Source organism: Heloderma suspectum, chromosome 1, assembly GCF_057233095.1.
Source record: "Heloderma suspectum isolate Gila_16-S chromosome 1, 16-S_ref, whole genome shotgun sequence".
NCBI lineage: Eukaryota > Metazoa > Chordata > Lepidosauria > Squamata > Helodermatidae > Heloderma > Heloderma suspectum.
Genome location: NC_139458.1, coordinates 356,464,865 through 356,484,550, shown reverse-complemented (window position 1 = coordinate 356,484,550; position 19,686 = coordinate 356,464,865). Strand labels below are relative to the sequence as shown.

The window sequence follows — 19,686 nt, the reverse complement described above, 5'->3', positions numbered from 1 at the left end:
GTTTCTTTTTCTTTCTTTTTTTCCCCCATAGACATGATAGGCTACATAAACACTTACATAGCATATCACATCTGGTTTTTTTAAAAAAAACACGCGTATGCAAATGGCGGCGGCTATGGCCGCAGCCTTTTGCGTTCCTTATTTTTCGCCGTCTTACTCTACATCAATATTTATGTAGACTAAGACGAAGAAAAGAAAGGGGAACACAAATAGCGCCCACTACGCTATTTGCGTTCCCCTTTCTTTTCTTCATCTTAGTCTATGTAAATATTGACGTTGACTAAGATGGCGAAAAATAAGGAATACAAATGGCGGCGGCCATAGCCGCCGCCATTTGCGTATGCTTTTTTTTTTTTTTTACCCAGAGCCCTCTGCGGCCAGAAATCTGGCTGCGGACGGCCCTGGCCTGGGCCTGGCCGGCTGTTCCGCAGAGCCGCCGCGGAGCACAGCTGACCGTCGAGGATTCTGGGGGGGAGGACCAGATCGCCTCCCCCCCCATCGAGGATTCCGGGGGGAGGGACGGAATGCCTCCCCACCCCATGAACAGAATCCGCGAAAAGGTAAGTCATTTTCGTACATCCCTAAAAGCATGGAGGTGTACAGGACCATTTTCCCAGCATATGTTCGCTTTGCAGGCTCTGCAGGCAGCTTCCCTTTCCATCTGGCTTGCTTTTCTGCCTATGTACCACCAGTTTCCCCTTCATGGATTACTGCCTTGTTGTGGCGAAGGGGCTTGTGTAACTCAGTGAAGCCATAAGCTATGCCGTGCAGGGCCACCCAAGACAGACGGGTCATGGCAGAGAGTTCTGACAAAATGTGGTCCATTGGAGAAGGAAATGGCAACCCACTCCAGTATTCTTGCCAAGAAAACCCCATGGAACGTATCACAAGGCTAAAAGAGATGATGCCGGAAGATGAGCCCCTCAGGTCGGAAGGTGTCCAATATACTACTGGGGAAGAGCAGAGGGAATTTCCAAGTAGCGCCAGAAAGAGCGAAGCGGCTGGGCCAAAGCTGAAAGGACACTCAGCTGTGGATGTGTCTGGTGGTGAAAAGAAAATCCGATGCTGTAAAGAACAATATTGTTTAGGAACCTGGAATGTAAGATCAAAGAATCAAGGTAAGCTGGAGGTGGTCAAACATGAGATGGCAAGATTGAACATCGACATCTTGGGAATCAGCAAACTAAAATGGACAAGCATGGGCAAATTTAATTCAGGTGACCATTATATCTACTACTGTGGGCAAGAATCCCTTAGAAGAAATGCAGTAGCACTCATAGTCAACAAAAGGGTGGGAAAAGCAGTACTGGGGTACAATCTGAAAAACGATAGAATGATCTCAGTACGAATCCAAGGCAAACCATTCAACATCACAGTAATTCAAGTCTATGCCCCAACCACTGAGACCGAAGAAGCTGAGGTTGATCGGTTCTATGAAGACCTACAACACCTTCTAGAACTAACACGAAAAAAAGATGTCCTTTTCATCATAGGGGATTGGAATGCCAAACTAGGAAGTGAGGAAATCACTGGGATAACAGGCAAGCATGGCCTTGGTGTACAAAATGAAGCAGGACAAAGGCTAATAGAGTTTTGCCAAGAGAACACGCTGACCATAGCAAACACTCTTTTCCAACAGCACAAGAGGTGACTCTACACATGGACATCACCAGATGGTCAGTATCGAAATCAGATTGATTATGTACTTTGCAGCCAAAGATGGAGAAGCTCTATATAGTCAGTAAAAACAAGACCTGGAGCTGACTGTGGCTCAGATCATGAGCTGCTTCTTGCAAAATTTCGGCTTAAATTGAAGAACGTCGGGAAAACCACTAAACCATTCAGGTATGAACTAAATCATATCCCTTATGAATATACAGTGGAGGTGAGGAATAGATTTAAGGGATTAGACCTCATAGACAGAGTGCCTGAGGAACTATGGACGGAGGTCCGTAGCATTGTTCAGGAGGCAGCAACTCAATCCATCCCAAAGAAAAAGCAATGCAAGAAAGCAAAGTGGCTGTCTGATGAGTCTTTACAAGTAGCTGAGGAAAGAAGGGAAGCGAAAAGCAAGGGAGAAAGGAGAAGATATACCCAACTAAATGCAGAGTTCCAGAGAATAGCAAGGAGAGACAAGAAGGCCTTCTTAAATGAACAATGCAAAGAAATCGAGGAAAACAATAGAATGGGAAAGACTTGAGATCTTTTCAAGAAAATCGGAGATCTCAAGGGAATGTTTTGTGCAAAGATGGGCATGATAAAGGACAAAGAAGGCAGGGACCTAACAGAAGCAGATGAGAATAAGAAGAGGTGGGAAGAATACACAGAAGAACTATACAGGAATGATCTTAATGTCCCTGATAGCCATGATAGTGCGGTCACTGAACTTGAGCTGGACATCCTCGAGAGTGAAGTCAAGTGGGCCTTAGGAAGCATTACTAACAACAAAGCTAGCGGAGATGACAGTATTCCAGCTGAGCTATTTAAAATCCTAAAAGATGATGCTGTTAAAGTGCTGCAGTCAATATGCCAACAAATTTGGAACACTCAACAGTGGCCACAAGACTGGAAAAGGTCAGTTTACATTCCAATTCCAAAGAAGGGCAATGCCAAAGAGTGTTCAAACTACCGAACAATTGCGCTCATTTCACATGCCAGCAAGGTGATGCTCAAAATCCTACAAGCTGGGCTTCAGCAGTATGTGAACCGAGAACTACCGGAAGTACAAGCAGGGTTTCGAAGAGGCAGAAGAACTAGAGATCAAATCGCCAACATTCGCTGGATCATGGAGAAAGCAAGAGAATTCCAGAAAAACGTCTATTTCTGCTTCATTGACTATGCTAAAGCCTTTGATTGTGTGGATCACAACAAACTCTGGCAAATTGTTAAAGAGATGGGAATACCAGACCACCTTACCTGTCCCCTGAGAAACCTGTACGAGGGACAAGAAGCAACAGCAAGAACTGGACATGGAACAACTGATTGGTTCAAAATTGGGAAAGGAGTATGACAAGGCTATATATTGTCACCCTGCTTATTTAATTTATATGCAGACTACATCATAAGAAACACCGGGTTGGATGAATCACAGGTCAGAATTAAGATTGCCGGGAGAATTCTTAACACCCTCAGATACGCAGACGATACCAGCCTAATGGCAGAAAGCGAAGAGGATCTAAAGAGCCTCTTGTTGAGGGTGAAAGTGGAGAATGCAAAAGCTGGTTTGAAAATCAACATTAAAAAACGAAGATCATGGCATCTGGCCCCATCACTTCTTGGCATATAGAAGGGGAAGAAATGGAAGCAGTGACAGATTTTATTTTCTTGGGCCCCAAGATCACCGCAGATGGTGACTGTAGCCATGAAATTAAAAAACGCTTGCTCCTTGGGAGGAAAGCTATGGCAAACCTAGACAGCATTGTAAGAAGCAGAGACATCACCTTGCTGACAAAGATTCGTATAATCAAAGCTATGGTTTTCCCAGTAGTAACGTATGGCTGTGACAGCTGGACTATGAGGAAGGCTGAGCGCCGAAGAATGGATGCCTTCGAACTGTGGTGCTGGAGATGACTCTTACGAGTCCCCTGGACTGCAAGGAGGTCAAATCAGTCAATCCTAAAGGAAATCAACCCTGACTGCTCATCGGAAGGACAGATACTGAAGCTGAAGCTCAAATATTTTGGCCACCTAATACGAAGAGAAAACTCCCTGAAAAAGACCCTGATGCTCGGAAAGATTGAAGGCAAAAGGAGAAGGGGACAGCAGAGGATGAGATGGCTAGATAGCATCACTGATGCAATGAATATGGACTTGAGCACACTCCGGGAAAGAGTGGAGGACAGGAAGGCCTGGCGTGCTATGGTCCATGGGGTCACGAAGAGTCAGACATGACTTAATGACTGAACAACAACAACCAGAGAACAGACAAGTTAACAAGTGAAATGAACCATGCTATGCATCACATACATATATGAGAATAATAGTAAGTGTAAGTGTAACAACGATATACCATGAAGTTATGTGAGGCCTAAAATATCTATGGTGATTATGGTATCATTGCTTCTTTCCTGCTCATCAGATAAATGCATTTTTACAAATACCACTTACCCAGCTTCTTACAGAGCACTACACAAGAAGATCATTGCACCAGTACCCATGCATTGCTCTACATAGGCCATTTCAGTTGGGATGCTGAATCTGAGAAAAAGGTGTATGCAAGCAGATTCTTCCATGTTATTGACTTTCAGTCCTGTGCTGGAGTTTGAGCCTGGGGCCTGCCTGATCTGAAATCACTCTGTGTCAGGATTAGTGTGCCAACACTACTCAGTAATTGAGTCTCAGTAACATGGTCTGTCTCACAGAGTCTGGTTGTTGCATCATGGATAAGCCACTGGGGTGGACGTGATACTTTGGAAGGAGAGGCTGCAACTATGTGTGTACATCATGTGCCTATAAAATTTATTTGGTGTGCAGAGTGTTCAACACAACATGCTTTTTTTCTGCTCCCCTCTGATTATCTTACCCCCAAATACATCCACAGCGCCTAACATCCAACCTCTATCCTGGTGTATTGCAAGTGGGGAATAATTGCTTCTGAAGCATCCACTTGTGTTATCTAGATTCTAAAATGCTTGGATTGGGGCTATAGCCAAAGCTGACAAGGACCTGGCCATTGTTATACCACTTGACATGAGCAGAAGGGTTATATGTATCAACATATCACCTAATTTATTTATTACACTTTTTTCCTGCCTTTCCTCCAAGGAGCTCAAGGCATTGTACACTGTCCTTCCCTACTCCCCACCCCACCACATTGCCATTTTAACTTCACAACAACCTGTGAGGTAGGTTAGGCCAAGAGTGTGTGACTAGCCCAAGTTCGCCCAGTGAACTCCATGGCTAAGTGGAGATTTGAACCCAGATATTCGCAGTCCTAGTTCAACATTCTAACCACCCCACCACACTGACTCTCACTAAGATATTGAACAAATGGAAGAAAGCAAACTGCCACGATAAGAATCGAGGGCTACAGGAAATAGCAAAACAGTTCCTTAAGGGTCATTTTTTTTGAGTCAGCATATATATATGACTGACAACTATTACTGCCACTAGCAGTCACTATCAAAACTTAACTACTAATAGTTATCTGTCTTGTCTTCCACATTAGATTGTTGGTTGTTGTGGTATAAACAATCAGCCTAGTCCAAAGAATGTTGGAGCTCCAAATGATGACAGAGTGGGCCCAGATAAAATCTGAGTTGCCATTTTAGGAGCTTTGCTAGTTTCACTTTCATTTAATAATATACAACAATTTTGCAGCTTAATACAACCTTTTGCAATCTAAATATGAATGTTTTCTAAATATGACCTTTCTGCTACCTGGAGTATTTTGATCTTGTACATATCATGTCACTGAAGGCCTAGGACATATTCTTTAATACAACGAATTAGGAAGCCTCCTCATGGATATGATTTTAGTGATAAGCCCATTGTGCAAGTACACTCATCATTTTTTGATCAGACATACAATCTTCTTACCTGGATTGAGGGGAAATCTATGTGCTTCAAAAACTGCATAGCACTGATGGGCTGGGGGACCAATGGGATCACCTACACTTCCTCAGCCCTCCCCAACACAGTTTTTCAATATTTTAAAATACATTCTGCTTGGGAAAAAAAGAAGAGAAAAAGGAACAAGCAAGAGAACAAGCATGTCATTGAATAAATGTACATAGAGAGCTTTAAAAATAAAAAGGAGGCAGTCCAACTGAACCAAGACAGACTACTGAACTGGTAGTCTGTTCACAGGCCAATATGTCTACCAGTGAGGTTAAGAAAACAGAGAGCAGCTGGGCTTAAGCCATAGGAGAAAAAAATGTAGTGCGTTTGTATTTGCATATACATCTGTATGTATCCTTAAAATATATAAATTATTTAAAATAACCTACACACACACACGCACACAATCTAAAACCTACCCGGATTAAGCAAGATCAGTAAATGCTTGTCCAAATAAAAAGGTTTTAGATTGTTTAGAGCCACTTCACATATTACAATATTCCTACTCAGAAGTCATTTTCACGAAAGATTTTGTGGAAAACCACATGTATACAGTAAGGAATATATAATCACTCTTTATTACAATCTGTATAAGGGTTTCTGATAATTTTCAAAATTGAAATGCCTTACATGTTGTGTAGGTTTGCTATAGACATACCAGTCATTCCCCATGTCAGGGGGACAAAACAAGAAGGTATCAGAGGGTTTATTGCAACTAGAATATAATCATGAATATCTGGTCGTATCACTCAATACAGAATTGGAAAAAAGTAATTAAAGCCTAATGGTCATTATAGCTCCTTATTTTATATAGCCATTTCAGTTTACAGAGTAGGTAAGAGTATACAGTTATATTTCTGGGATATGATTTATATTAGATTTGGGTTTGTTTTTTTTAAAAAACACTTGCTCTTTGCCCCCTCCAAAAGGCTCCCCCACCCCACCCAATGTATTTTTGAGACAGGAATTATCAGACACACAATCCTACCTTTATACAAAAAGAGACCAACTTGGTCCATAACAACCTGGTTTGCACATAATGCTAAGCCATGGTTTATTTAACCCATGAGTTGTTTAATTCTGTGTTGTTGTGATGTGCAAACCCAACTGCATCAACAAACCATGGTTTGTTAAACACAAACAACCCAGACAGAGAAGCCATGATTTGTTGTTGGGTTACAAACTCTTGGTTGTTTAAACCATGGGTTATCATTATGTGTCAACCCAGAACTGTTTTGCCAGGCTAGAGAGGCAGTGGGCAAGAGTGGTAAAAAACATACACAACCCAGCCACTCTACATGCTGCTACTACTACAGCACCACAAAGGCTTTTGGGATACAAGGAGGGAGCAGGCAAAGGAGGAGAAAACAAACAACCTAGGGATTGAAAAAGCAAACCATGGCTTATCTGATCATCTGCCAGACAAACTCTGCGTAGGGCAACAAACCATGGGTTAACCATGGGTTAAATAAACCGTGGGTTAGTGTTCTGTCAGTATTTCCAAAACATAGGTCAGTGCTTCCAAAATATGAAAACCTCATATACTTGGGACCTGAGAACGGAACTCCTCTCACAGGATACTCCTGCTGAAAGAAGGTGGGGAGGCTGTTTTCACTGATTCCTCCTTCCCCCTGTAGCCTCCTGTGCCCTCTGAAAATCTCTTCTGGAGGGTTGGGGAACCTTCTGGAACAGTGAGGGAGATGGCATGGAGGGTTGTATGGGGAAGGGGAATCAGTGAAAATCATCTTACTCTAGTGGGAGACTCCACTGGATTGCAGTCCCTTGCATGAACAGAAAGAGTGCTTCTATTTATGGAAGGGGAGCTCTGGATCTATCCCATAAAACCTGTGAGCAAGTTGCATTGATAAGACACAGATTCCGCCTCTGGAGGAAGAGAGCTCCATAGCTGGGAAACACAAATTCAAAATACTGAATTCCATATTTCTTCTTTTTCTGTATATTTTCTTGCTTTTTCTGTTGCCATGACTTATCTCTGGACTTATTGCCAAACAATATTAGATCAACTGAGTCTCTCCCTTGTAAAACCAAAAAACTGGATTTGTTTCAATTCATTTATACTTAAGCTGTTTTTGTATTTGAATTGTTGGTTCTTGCCTCTCCAATTTCCTTTTGTGTTCCCATTTGTCTATTAATTCAAATCAAATGTATTATTGTCTTGGGCATTATTGCCTGAACAAAAATTAAAACAGGAGGTTGTATCCAAATGTGTTGTTCTACCAAGGAAGGAAGCACTGGCAGAACAGATTTCCCTCTTCCCACTGCTCACCCTGGCGTGCCTTCCAAATCTACTTTGCAGCACATGTGGGGGGCTGTAGGGAGGAAGTAAGGACAGGGAAGTCTTGTCCACTTGTGTGAGGATTGGATCCAACCCATAATAAGCACAAATAAAAAGCTTCATATAAACTTCCTTATAAAAATCCTTATATCATCAATAATATGCAGTCATAAAAGAAAACGTGCAACTCTCAGATATCCTCATAGAAATCTGCTACATGGTTTTCATATAAAATTGACGGAGCTTCGGTACCATGAAAGCAAATAAAAATATTTTTCTGTTCTTATTCTACTACTAATATCAAACAGAAATGACATTTTCTGTTAATTGGACCATAGGCCAAGCCCAACTAAAGACAGAGCCAAATACATCTATTAATTTTGACTGCAAACCTGTGGGCAGGCTCTAATTGTTTGCTGTGTTTTGTACAGTGTAGAGTTGTTCAGTCATTTCATAAATTGTTGTTGTTGATATTATTATTATTATTACTACTACTACAACAACAATACTCTTCATGCCCCTGAGAGTCTTATTTATTCTTATTTTAATTAACAAAACCGTGGTACTTTAAGCTAAGATTATTTTCGGTATGACCCACTCAAATGTTCAAAGAATGGGATGTGTATGTGCATGTATATCTCATCTATATGAGGCTCGATTCTTGGGTATCCTTTATTCAGTTTCCAGATAAATCTTAGCTTGGCCCAATAAACAATATACACACACACAAGTAAAGTCTTTCTTTGATAAGCAAAATAATTAAATAGAAACACCAGGTTAGAGATCAGCATTCATTTTTCAAATTAAATTTAAAAGCCTGCTCCAGTTACTTAAAAGATTGGCAAGTTTTACAAATAACATCACTGAGCCTTTTAGAGAGAAACACTGCTGCATTAGAATGAAGTCATTAGGCAATACATTTATTTTGAAGCCAATTAACCTTTTGTCAGAGATGTCGGAACCATAATGGTTTCAGCAGTGGAGGTCAGCCTCTAACAGGGGCACGTATGACAGCGATTACGCTGTCTGACATATGCTGCAGACTGGGAGTGCAGCCGTGGAATGAGAATCTGCCTTCGTTTGTATTCTGCTCTGCATTTCAAGGGAGCAGGCAATCTTGACCTATCCATTTAGGTAATTAAAGCTTCCATTTGGAACTGTCCTGCAGGAAGGTGAAATTTGGGGGGAGATAAATGGCTGCTGCTCACTGTATCCAGCCACTTCCATCATTTGATGGACTGCCTGAAATAGGCTGGGTTGCCAGGTCTTCATAAAAATAGAGATGAATTGAGCAGGAGACAATTCTCTAAGGCAAAGCAACTCTGTCATCTTCCTTTTTGCAGCATATAATTTAATTGTTAGCCAAGGTAGATGGCTGACTCAGGAGGCCACTCGCTAACTGCTCCCCCACCATCTTCTATTTGCTAAGAAATTACTCCACTTTATTTACTTATAAGCCAACATTTTTGGGCAATGAGAGATGTCACTTCAATAAGCACAGCTAGCTGTCACAGCTGTGCTCTGACTTACCTTCCAGGCTATTTTGTTTCCTCTTGTATCATGCTCAAGGGCGATTGGGAAGTCACCTCGCTCATAGAACTTGCGAAATGCTGTTGGCTTTGTTGGTCTTTCTTTAAATGCTCCTGCAGCTGGGGGACCTTTCACCTAGAAAGAAAGAAAAATTAAAAACCCTTCATTCAAAATTTGTTCATATCAAGAAATACGTTTGGAATTAAATTAGGATGCAATCCTATGGATGTTTAGACAGAAAAGGTCCTGCAACTCCCAGTATGCCCCAGCCAACATGGATGGCTGGGGCATGCTGGGAATTATAGGTCTTTTCTCTGTCTAAGCACACATAGGATTACACCCTTAGTGATTTAACAGAGGTTGTTAAGAAATCAGAATGCTATGCATCTTATACTATAGCAGCGATACCAATGTTCTCTGTGGAATACTTTGTTTCTGGATTTTATTTGGTGGAGAATTAATAGTATAGGAAGCAGAAATATTTTTAAGTGAATACCTTGATTTTGTTTGAAGTGTTGTATCATTTAATGCACAGCAGGGGAAATGACATCCTAATGAAAATGGGACTGTACCAGGGAAGGAGGTAAGCTATATAATGGGAGTCTCCTAGATCTAATAGGTATAAAGGTGTTCCCCAAAGGAAAGCTCAGGTTAAAACTCTAGTACAAAATCTAACAAAGGAAAGCAAACTAATCCCAAATGAATGGGTTTGCTAACAGCCTGAATAACAAGTTACTGGGCTCCGTTCCGTTCTGGAGAAGAGGAATGGATGACTAGCAGTCGCATTGGGGCTGGAGCAGGCCTTAGTGGAGTAAACATCCTCTATCCACTTCTGCAGCTTGATGTCTCTCTCAGAGCACAACCCTTTGGTCCTTCTTAGGTTGGTGTCACCCTTATCAGACAGCAACTAGCACTTTGAAGGAAAACTCCACCTCTTTTCTGTACTGGGGGGACAGCACCGCTTTTATAAGACTGAAATAATCCTACCTTCTCCTCTTCTATTCCTCCAAGACTTAAAAAGAAGCTGTTAGCCAGAAAGGGCTTGGAGCCACTAGCTTTAGTTTATACATATGTATATCTTGGCAGAATAGATTTTTCTCAACTAAATTAAAAAAGAGGTTGCTTCACTTCTAGCTTGTATGTACTCTTCACAATGAAAACCGAAAAAGGGAATTAATATATAAATCCCTTACATGACACAGCCTCTGAGATTTACTGTGTTCCAAATAAACTTAGTGGGTGGGATCCAATGTAGATGCTCTGTGGACATAAGGGGTGCTGTTCACAAAACGAGTGTTGTGCTCATGGAAGGGGTCCTTCTCTGAGTAGAACTCTCCTTCTGTGAACAGAAGCTCCTTCCATGACTGGTGTGACCATGTTGGATCCCAGCAACAATCTTTCAACAATTGTTGGATGGGCACCTGAACAAGAGTATGGCGTAGGGAACTGTTCACAAAAGTTACACAGCATTCCTAAATCTCTTAAGAGCATCCACTAGTAGAAAGCCAGGAAGCATGAATTCAAATCTTGCATCATGTCTTGAACTCACTAAGTGGCCTTAAGCAAAACATTATCTCTTAGGCTCAGGACTACATGCAATGTGGGAATAACAACAGTTACTTACCTTACAGGGTTTTGTAAGGATTACAGAGATAATGTAACTGAAGCTCTTGAACATTCCCGAACAGGGATAGGGAACGTGTGTCCTTACAGAAGTTGTGTGACTGCAACTCCCATAATCCCACACCACTGGATATGCTGACTAGCAATGATGGGTGTTGCAATCCAGCAATATCTGGAGAGCCATACATTACACACCCCTGTTCTAAAGCATTATTTGCGAAGTATAATATTAAGTTTGGAACAAATAGCAAAGAGAAGAAACTAACAAAGAAGATAGCAACGCTGAGGGTGTGATCCTGTCATTTTCACTGTAATCCCAAAGAGAGAAAAACCCACTTCTGCATGTATGGACTCATCCTAACAAATGTCCATAACTCCTTTAATATGGTAAGCTAATTACTTGATATGGTTCTAGTCTGTAGTGATATTCAATTTGAACGATAAGGGCTACAAATTAACATCAAGAGATTCAAGAGTTCCAAGGGAATCTAGATGAAATACAAGTCCCAGAAGCTGAAGAAACTACATGGTGATTCATTCAAAATAACCGTTTTTCCTGATTTATGCCACAGAGAGTAGGCATAAGTAGAAAATGGCAAGAGTCTCCAGAAAGTCTCAGCCAACAGTCACATGCACTGCAGGACAACATATAATCCATGTCTGCTTCACCTATATGACAGGATTGTCTTAAACCTGGGGCCTGATCCAGCCAGGACCCACGCCACAGATTCAAAAGTACCAGTATGACTTATGTCCACTTGTGTGAAAGAATGATATAGTTTACTGATGGAAAACGGATGCAGATAATAAGAGCAAAGATAAGCTTACACGCACACCCTTCAACTGGTAGATCACAATCCCTTCAATTGATGTTGCTCTGGTTCCCTTGAAGCAACAGGTGCTGTCTGGGGGAGGCTGTTTTTCTGAGAAGGTAGTGCACCTTCCCCCTCTCTAATGAGAGCAGGTAACAAACCAATCTGCCCAGGATTTTATAGGGCTTGGCTTATCTAGTTTCAGACTGTCAGAAGGCACACACTGACACCTCCCTCCCTTCAGCCAGAAGGAGAAGGGGTGGGCAGGCTTTCTCTCGTGGCAGGAAAGACAGTTTCTCACAGCAAGAAGAGGAATATTCCTTATCTGCAAAGAAGGTACAAACTGTGCAAAGCAGCTACTGTGCATTATCTAACGGTTGTGTTAGCAGCAAGAGGCACTGACTTTCACTATGCAGCTGTGTGAACCAATTCTAAATTAAAGTTGCCAACTGCCCCACCTAAGTTTACATATGCTACTAAAGAAGACAGCATATGACTCTGCAAGTTCACACCTGACTCCTCGCTATTCTTCCAAAACCATATTCAACACACAGGACTCTGGAGCAAACCATATAATAGCAGGATAAGAGTCTTGAAGATGCCCCCCAAATCATGTCAGGTTATAAAAGGGCATTAAAGTTTTCCAGGAATTTTGCTCTCAAACATGGCTTTTGTGATCAGAAATGCTGGAGTATCATGCCTAAAGTAGGGGCATTGTGGTGCTTAAAATTATATGTGTGTCTGGAAGGAGATCCTATGGTATATTTGATTCCTACAAGATGCAAAACCATCATCTGAAAAATGTCCAGGAAGTAGGGGCATTGAAATAAATGGTTTTTACATGCCTTTTATCTATTTATCTTATTGCTAAGATCTGCTTGCCTGTTCATAAGGTAGTTTAGCTGAAGTATGAATTGAATAGTCAGAATGGAAATTCATTAAAAGTCCTTTTCAAATTCGAATTCCTTTAGGCCAAAAATGTGATATCTCACTTCAGCTCCATAAATTATCCCAAGGTTGAGAATTTGTGTGTCTCATTCCTCATTGTATTGAGCCTTCCCTCATTCCCAGGACTTTACCCCCTGACTTGGCCAAAGTCAGGTCTGACAGTATTCTCCTTCAAGTGCTGCCTCAGTAAGTGCCAATGGTTCTTCTTGGTAGCTGGCATTATTGGAGAAACTCTCTAAACAGCTGAGCGAATTCACATGATAAAAGGTGCTATAGAGCAGTGGTGGGTAGATGGTAGATCTCCAGATGTACTGGATTTCAATCCCCAGAAGCCCCTTGCAGCATGGCCATGCTAAAGGTCAGGAATGCTGGGACTTGAAGTCCAAAACATCTGGAGTTCTACTTTCTGCCCACCCTTGTTATAGAGCATGGCCATCACATGGAGAATCCACCTGTGTGGAACCATAAGTCAATGGATTCCACCTTGGGCCCAAATATATAGATTGGTCCTTCCAGATCAATTTAAGGGCCAAGCTAGACATGCATGTGTTTCTTAAACATGTCCTCATCAGTTTGGCTCCACAGCAAAGATGGAAGTTAACTTTTAATACTAAAAGGAGTGTCTTTTTGGAGTGAGTCTCGTAAAAGGATAATACTAAAAGATGGGCATAAAACACATAGTTACTACAGGAATGATACTCCTGGCTGAGGCATTTTCCAAGGTAGACATAATTATAGTTTTAACTTATGTTTTCATTAATCCTGACTATAAATCACAAGAAGGTACCCACATACTTCAAAAATAGTTTACAGTAACCTGATCTCTTCTATATTAAATGGCATTTCCCAGACATTCTTGAGATACAATAAAGAACAAAGTTCTCTTACATACTTGACAGTTTTGTATTGCATAGATTAAACAAGTGAGGTCCTAAATATGTGTTCTAAGAAAAACAAATACACTTTTAAAACAGGATTTAATTAAGCTTCTTGTAACCAAGAACATGTTATCTTTTAACAGTATTTCAATCGTTATTTACCTGCAAAAGGAGAAGAGAAGAGAAAAGAAGAGAGGCTAGGAAAACTCTCAGGAGTTATTTTGCATCTAAAATTTCCAAGGAATTATAGTAACCTAGCAACATCACATGGATCCACTCATCTTGTGACAGGCATCAAAAAGTAGAAATAAGAATGTAGGATAGATCTGAAAGTAAGGTATTAAAAGCTATTTATAACAATCCACATTTCATAATTCCTCATTGCTGTAATGGAAGTTTAAAATAATTGTTTCTTAATTACAACTGACATTTCTTTATAATGTCTCTGGAAAAGAAACTATGGAAAGAAAAGTTCAGTGTTCATTTATCACACACTTTATGGGCAGACAATTAGTATTAATGCACTCTAGAGGAACTGCTAAAAGTAATTGATCATTCACAACTTATATTTGCTCCTTTGGAGTCAAGCATATTGTCAGAACATCTGTTATGGAGAAGTGTGTGCATTTCAACCACACAGCTTCCCCCCCCCCCTTTTTTTTGGTTGAAAATATTGTTTTGGTAATAAAATATGCAGAAATGTGAGAAAACAAGAAGAGGTGTAAAGAAACTGATTTTCAAAGCCTTACTTGGACTAGATCAGTTATGATCATTCATTGGTAATTCAAGGAAAGCTGGAGTAAATTTGAAATGAATGTCCATTCCTGGCCATCATAGTTGAGCAGACAAATTGAAGAAGATTCAGAGAAGAGCGAGCAGCACCTATTGCTCCAGTTTTAAGACATGGGACATACAAAGTAGAAGGAGATTGCTATGTTTAGCCAGGTAAAAGCTGAGTTATGTCTTAATTTTAAAATATTTAAAAGTTTAAATATATAAAGAAATGTAAGGCAGGAGTAAGTAAGATATGGAACTACCTGACTACTGCCAATGGACTGGCCTTGGAACATCTGCTGGGTGTGGGGAGGGGAATCTTAACTGGATGATGTAAATATTCTATCTAAGGTAGAATTCCATGATAGTTCAATATATTTCCAGTCTATGGTTTAAGTGTGTAAACGTGCATGGGATTGTAGCATTCATAATCATAAGTAACTTTAGCTAGATTGAGGGGGGAAACTGGAGAAAGTTGCACCTGCTTCTCCAAACCTCATAGGGCTTGGGTTTCTTGAACAGCAGTCTCCTATGCCTCATGGCAAACAGCTTTCAAAATGCAGAGGAGTTTCAAAACCAGTTTGCAATGTGGCATGGCAGTTTGTTGTGCAAAGAAAAAAACCCTAACCAATGTGTGCAAAACCTTGGATGTCTGTAAAATAGTTCTCTGGATTGTCATTGACATTTCTGTTGTGAAGCATAACTACAGCAGTTTAAAGTTAAGCTGTTCACTTTGCAGAAAGTCACAACTAAGAAAGGGAAACATGACTTGATTCTTCTGTGAATCTTCGCAATTAGAAAATGGAAATTATAATGCTACTCCAGTTAATGCCAATTAGATAAATTGGAAGTTAGTGACTCTCTTAGAATCTCTGAAAATCTCACACATCTGGTTAGAAGCTAAATGAGTGCAAGAACAAACATTAGCTCATTTCATTCGTATTTCTTCTAATACAACTATACAATTTGGTCTCAGATCTCATATTTCAAATAAGCACATGGGCCAGTATGCCCAGGTGACATAGCTGGCCCTAGAAAGAGAGGTTAAAGGGAAGAAGCAATATGACACAATGGGACTTAAGCATGTGTAACAGAGGGCTTTGCATGCATGCATATCTTTCAAGACAAGGGTTTTACCAAAGGTAACTTTTATCTTGTAGAACCCCATTAGCTACCATAGTCCCCCTGCTTTTTTACTGAGTATGACTAACCCACTCAGTTAACTAATACTGTGTTTATCCAAAAACAAAATGTGATGTGGCAGCTTACGCTAAACCTTTTAAACAAAATTCCATAACTATGGAATAATACATTAAACTCTGGGAAGCAAGCTGTCTCAAAATGCAAAGGGCCAGTTCATAACCATCAGTTTTACTTGATGAATATCTCTCATATTTTAATGAAGTTAAATAGGCCCACCAGCACATTTATTGCACATATTTCTAAAGGCAGCTGTATGAACCAGCATATAAAATATACTCCAGTCTAAATAATTTTAATGGTAATTCAACAGTCTCAAAGCCATTGTTTAACAGGTGTTTGAGTAAGTTTCAAAGGGGCATTACATTTTATAGAATTTAGAATATTCCTTTGTAATCAAGTAGCTATAAAATGATGCATGTGTATGTGTGTCTTTAGTGTTTTACCCTTATTTATCTCATATGGCATAAAAAGAAGCTTGATTGGTATCTCACATCCAAAGAAAAAAATAGGAGAAAATGTACTTTAAATTTTTAGTTGTGTGACAATCCTTATGTTTTTTTTTAATTGTTAAAGGAATGCTTATATAGGAAACTGAGGATACAATCCTATACTGAAGTTCCGTGGGCTGATGGGCTATAAGATTTGGCAGAAGCGTTGCCACGTTAGGAGCTGTTTAAGCAGAGGTTTAAACAGAGCTGTTTAAACAGAGGCATCTATTAGAGATGCAGCCGCAGTTGCATCTAGGGATGTCACTTCCCCTGGACCTGCTCACCGAGCCCCCACACTCACCAGGACCCACTCACCGAGCAGCCGCACACCCGGTGAGTGGATCCAGCAGCCGCCCATCCTCTTAGCGAACCGCCATTTTGCAAATGGCAGCTCTCAATTAACCATAGAGGTTGTCCATGGCTAAGCCATGGTAGAACAGCAAGTGGTTAGACAGCATTGTTAGCCCATGGTTAATAAACCACCATGGTTGGGAAAAACGCCATTCAGACATCATGCTAAGCCATCATGGTTAGCTCAAAAACACCATCATGGCTTAGCGTGATGTCTGCACAGGCCCTGCATCACCAATCCAGTTCAGAGTGACTCTGAATGACTTTGCCCTCAAAGTGCTGAACAAATTTGTCACAGCTCGCTGCAGAGGACTCTGATGGCCCAGAAGGCAGCCCGCTCACAACCCCAAATGGCTCTGCTGGATGGATACTTAGGGTAGCAATGGTGGTGGTAAAGCTCGCTTTGCCATCATCACCACCATCCAATAGGTGCAGTTACGTGCTCATACCTGTGTTCGGTCACACTCACGATGAGATTTCCACCATCTGTACTCTAGCTATCCTCTGGCCTGCTTCATCATCTGCAGGTTTCCGGAAAACCAGGAAGCTACCTTGGCTCCATAGCAATGGCAATTGGGAGCAATCATGTCAACAGCCCTACCAATCTTGCCATTCCACGGTGAGACTAAGGCCTTGACAGGAGTGCTAGCCACGCCAGTCAGAATATTCCCCAGAGCATTCAGGAATCCATCAGATCCCATAAGTGTCCATAGACAGACAAAAGTGTATGAGAAATTTGCTCCACAGAGATGGGGGGTGGTGTGGTTGTTTTTTTAAATAGCAGTTTTACTCAGTTCACACATCCCAGACCCGAACACAACTCGAGGTCAGAAATTCATTCATTTCCAAGCTTGCAATGCATTAAAAATGTGTTTGCCAACATGCGTACCATTGAAAAATGCACACCTTTTCAAAATGTGCACAGGGATGCTTTAGTCAATACAAAGTCCACAAATGCATGTATTTAAAAATGCATACATTAATGAGTACTGCACAAAAAAATGTGTATGAATCCATATGGATTTTTTAAATTAAAAACTCGTGCAGAAACAGGACAGAACAAGTTTAACCTAACCCCCCCAACAATCTAGCTAGTCCATGATTGACAGATCCATCTAGGGATGTACGAAAGTCACTTACCTTTTCGCCAGTGTGATTCCCGGTGGGGGGGAGGCACTCTGTCCCTTCCCCCAAATTCTGGCCGGGGGGAGAGGTGCTCCGTCCTTTCCCCCTGAACTTCTGGCCGGGGGGGAGGCGCTCCATCCCTCCCTCCCCAAATCCTGGCCGGCCGGCTCCGCAAATGGCGGCGGCCATAGCCGACACCATTTGCGTCCCTGCAGTCAGCTGTGATAGGCTACGTAAATGTTTACGTAGCCTATCATAGCTGATTTAAAAGAAAAAAAACGCGCGTACGCAAATGGCGGCGCCCATGGGTGCCACCATTTGCGTTCCTTATTTTGACACATTTTAGTCTATGTAAACATTTATGTAGACTAAGACGTGTCAAAATAAGGAATGCAAATGGCGGCGCCCATGGGTGCCGCCATTTGCGTATGTGTGTTTTTTTTTTTCCTTTTAAATCAGCCGTGAAAGGCTACGTAAACATTTAAAAAGCTGTGATAGCCGTGAAAAACAAACAAAAAAAATGATAGGCTACGTAAAGATTTACATAGCCTATCATGTTTTTTTGTTTGTTTTTTTACTTGAAATGGCGGCGGCGGCGGCAGCCAGTCGGAAGACCAGCTGCCACAGCCGCCGCTGCTGCCCCGCCGCCGCCAGGAAGATTCGCCCAAGGTAAGTCCCGTCCTGGGGGTGGGTGGGGGGGTGGCAGACTGTTCCGCCACCGATTTCGGGGGGCCGAATGTGCTGGCATTCGGCCTCCCCGAGATTCGTGGTGAAATTCTCTGACATCCCTAGATCCTAAGGATGGATGAAAGTCCCTTACCCGGTCCCGCAGCTGTTTTCGGTGGGGTGGGGAGGCGAATTTCCCCACCAATTTCGGGGGGCTGAATGGGTTGGCATTCGGCCTCCCGGAGATTCGTGGAGAAATTCTCCGACATCCCTACTAGATCCATCCATCTCTACTCACGAGGACTTTTGCCTTGCAAGATTCACAAGCAGGAAGGAACCAAACAAGCTGTCACTCACCACACACACACAGTTCCACTTCAACCTGCAAGGGAAATGGGGGCATAATCCCAGTCACTGCCATCTTCCTCTCCCCTCCATGGGGGGAGGAGGCTGAAGTATGAGCACTGGCTGAACACTCAAGTGGTGCCGCTCACTCTTCCCTCTGCTTTCTCACTCCCTCACGAGCACTTACAATTAATTTTTCACCATTTTTTTTTCTGGTTCTGTGTTTCCTCCCCTCTCCTTCCAGACTGAGCACACACTGGATAAGGCAGCCATTCCACCAGCAAAGCAGTGCTGGATCTCCAGTCCTATGTAACTTGAGTATAGGACCGCTCTGCCTGATGGTGACAGCTGAGTATTTTATGTGCTCAACACGACCATGCAGCAATACATACATTAAATGTTCATTTTCTTATCTTCAGTTTCAAAGCGCATTAGTTGAAGAGATGTTAACTCTTTCTCAAACTTATCTTCATTTATTTAATTGCATTCTTCTTCTTTTTTAACATTTCAAAGGTTTTGTGCTACAAGGAAAACACTTAGCATAACATTTTTCACAAAGGTAGCAATCAATCCTCTATCAGAATTTAAACTTGCCTATTGTTTCATGGAATTCTTTATGCCCTGAAAAGGCCCATTCACTTATATTGTCTGATATTCAAGTACTGAGCATCTACAACAGTTGCCTGAGGGCAAGTCTAACTTATAAAATAACTGGTCAGGCTATTCATATTTGTGCAAGTTTCCATTCATGAATCAACATTTCACTTGATTATGCTAGCTTTACTATTATAGTTACATTTGTCTGCATTTTTTCTCTCTCTCCATCTGGTATTCCTTAATTGTATAATGGATAAATGTCCCTTTGGGAACAAAACAATCTCATTTGATTAATTACATTTTGAATGGAACTATACATAAGATTCATGTGCAAGTCACATAAAAATCAAATAAACAGTGAAACATCCTTGTAGATCACATTTTTATTAATCATATTCTCTTAAAAGCTTTTTCTTATTAAATAGAACTTAATTAAACCTAAGCAATAATAACCCCTGGAAACTTTGATTCTAGCCATTTTTACTCAGAAG

General features: G+C 41.3%; 1 protein-coding gene across 2 annotated transcripts in view; it reads right to left on the bottom strand.

Moving 5' to 3' along the window:
* Window positions 1-19,686, bottom strand: part of PACRG (parkin coregulated) — a 386,078-nt gene that overhangs the window by 301,121 nt on the left and 65,271 nt on the right. For both annotated transcript variants that reach the window (XM_084827984.1, XM_084827983.1), the window contains exon 2: window positions 9,386-9,520. In XM_084827984.1, coding sequence (XP_084684110.1) covers window positions 9,386-9,520 — 135 coding nt within the window. The remainder of the gene's footprint in view (window positions 1-9,385; window positions 9,521-19,686) is intronic.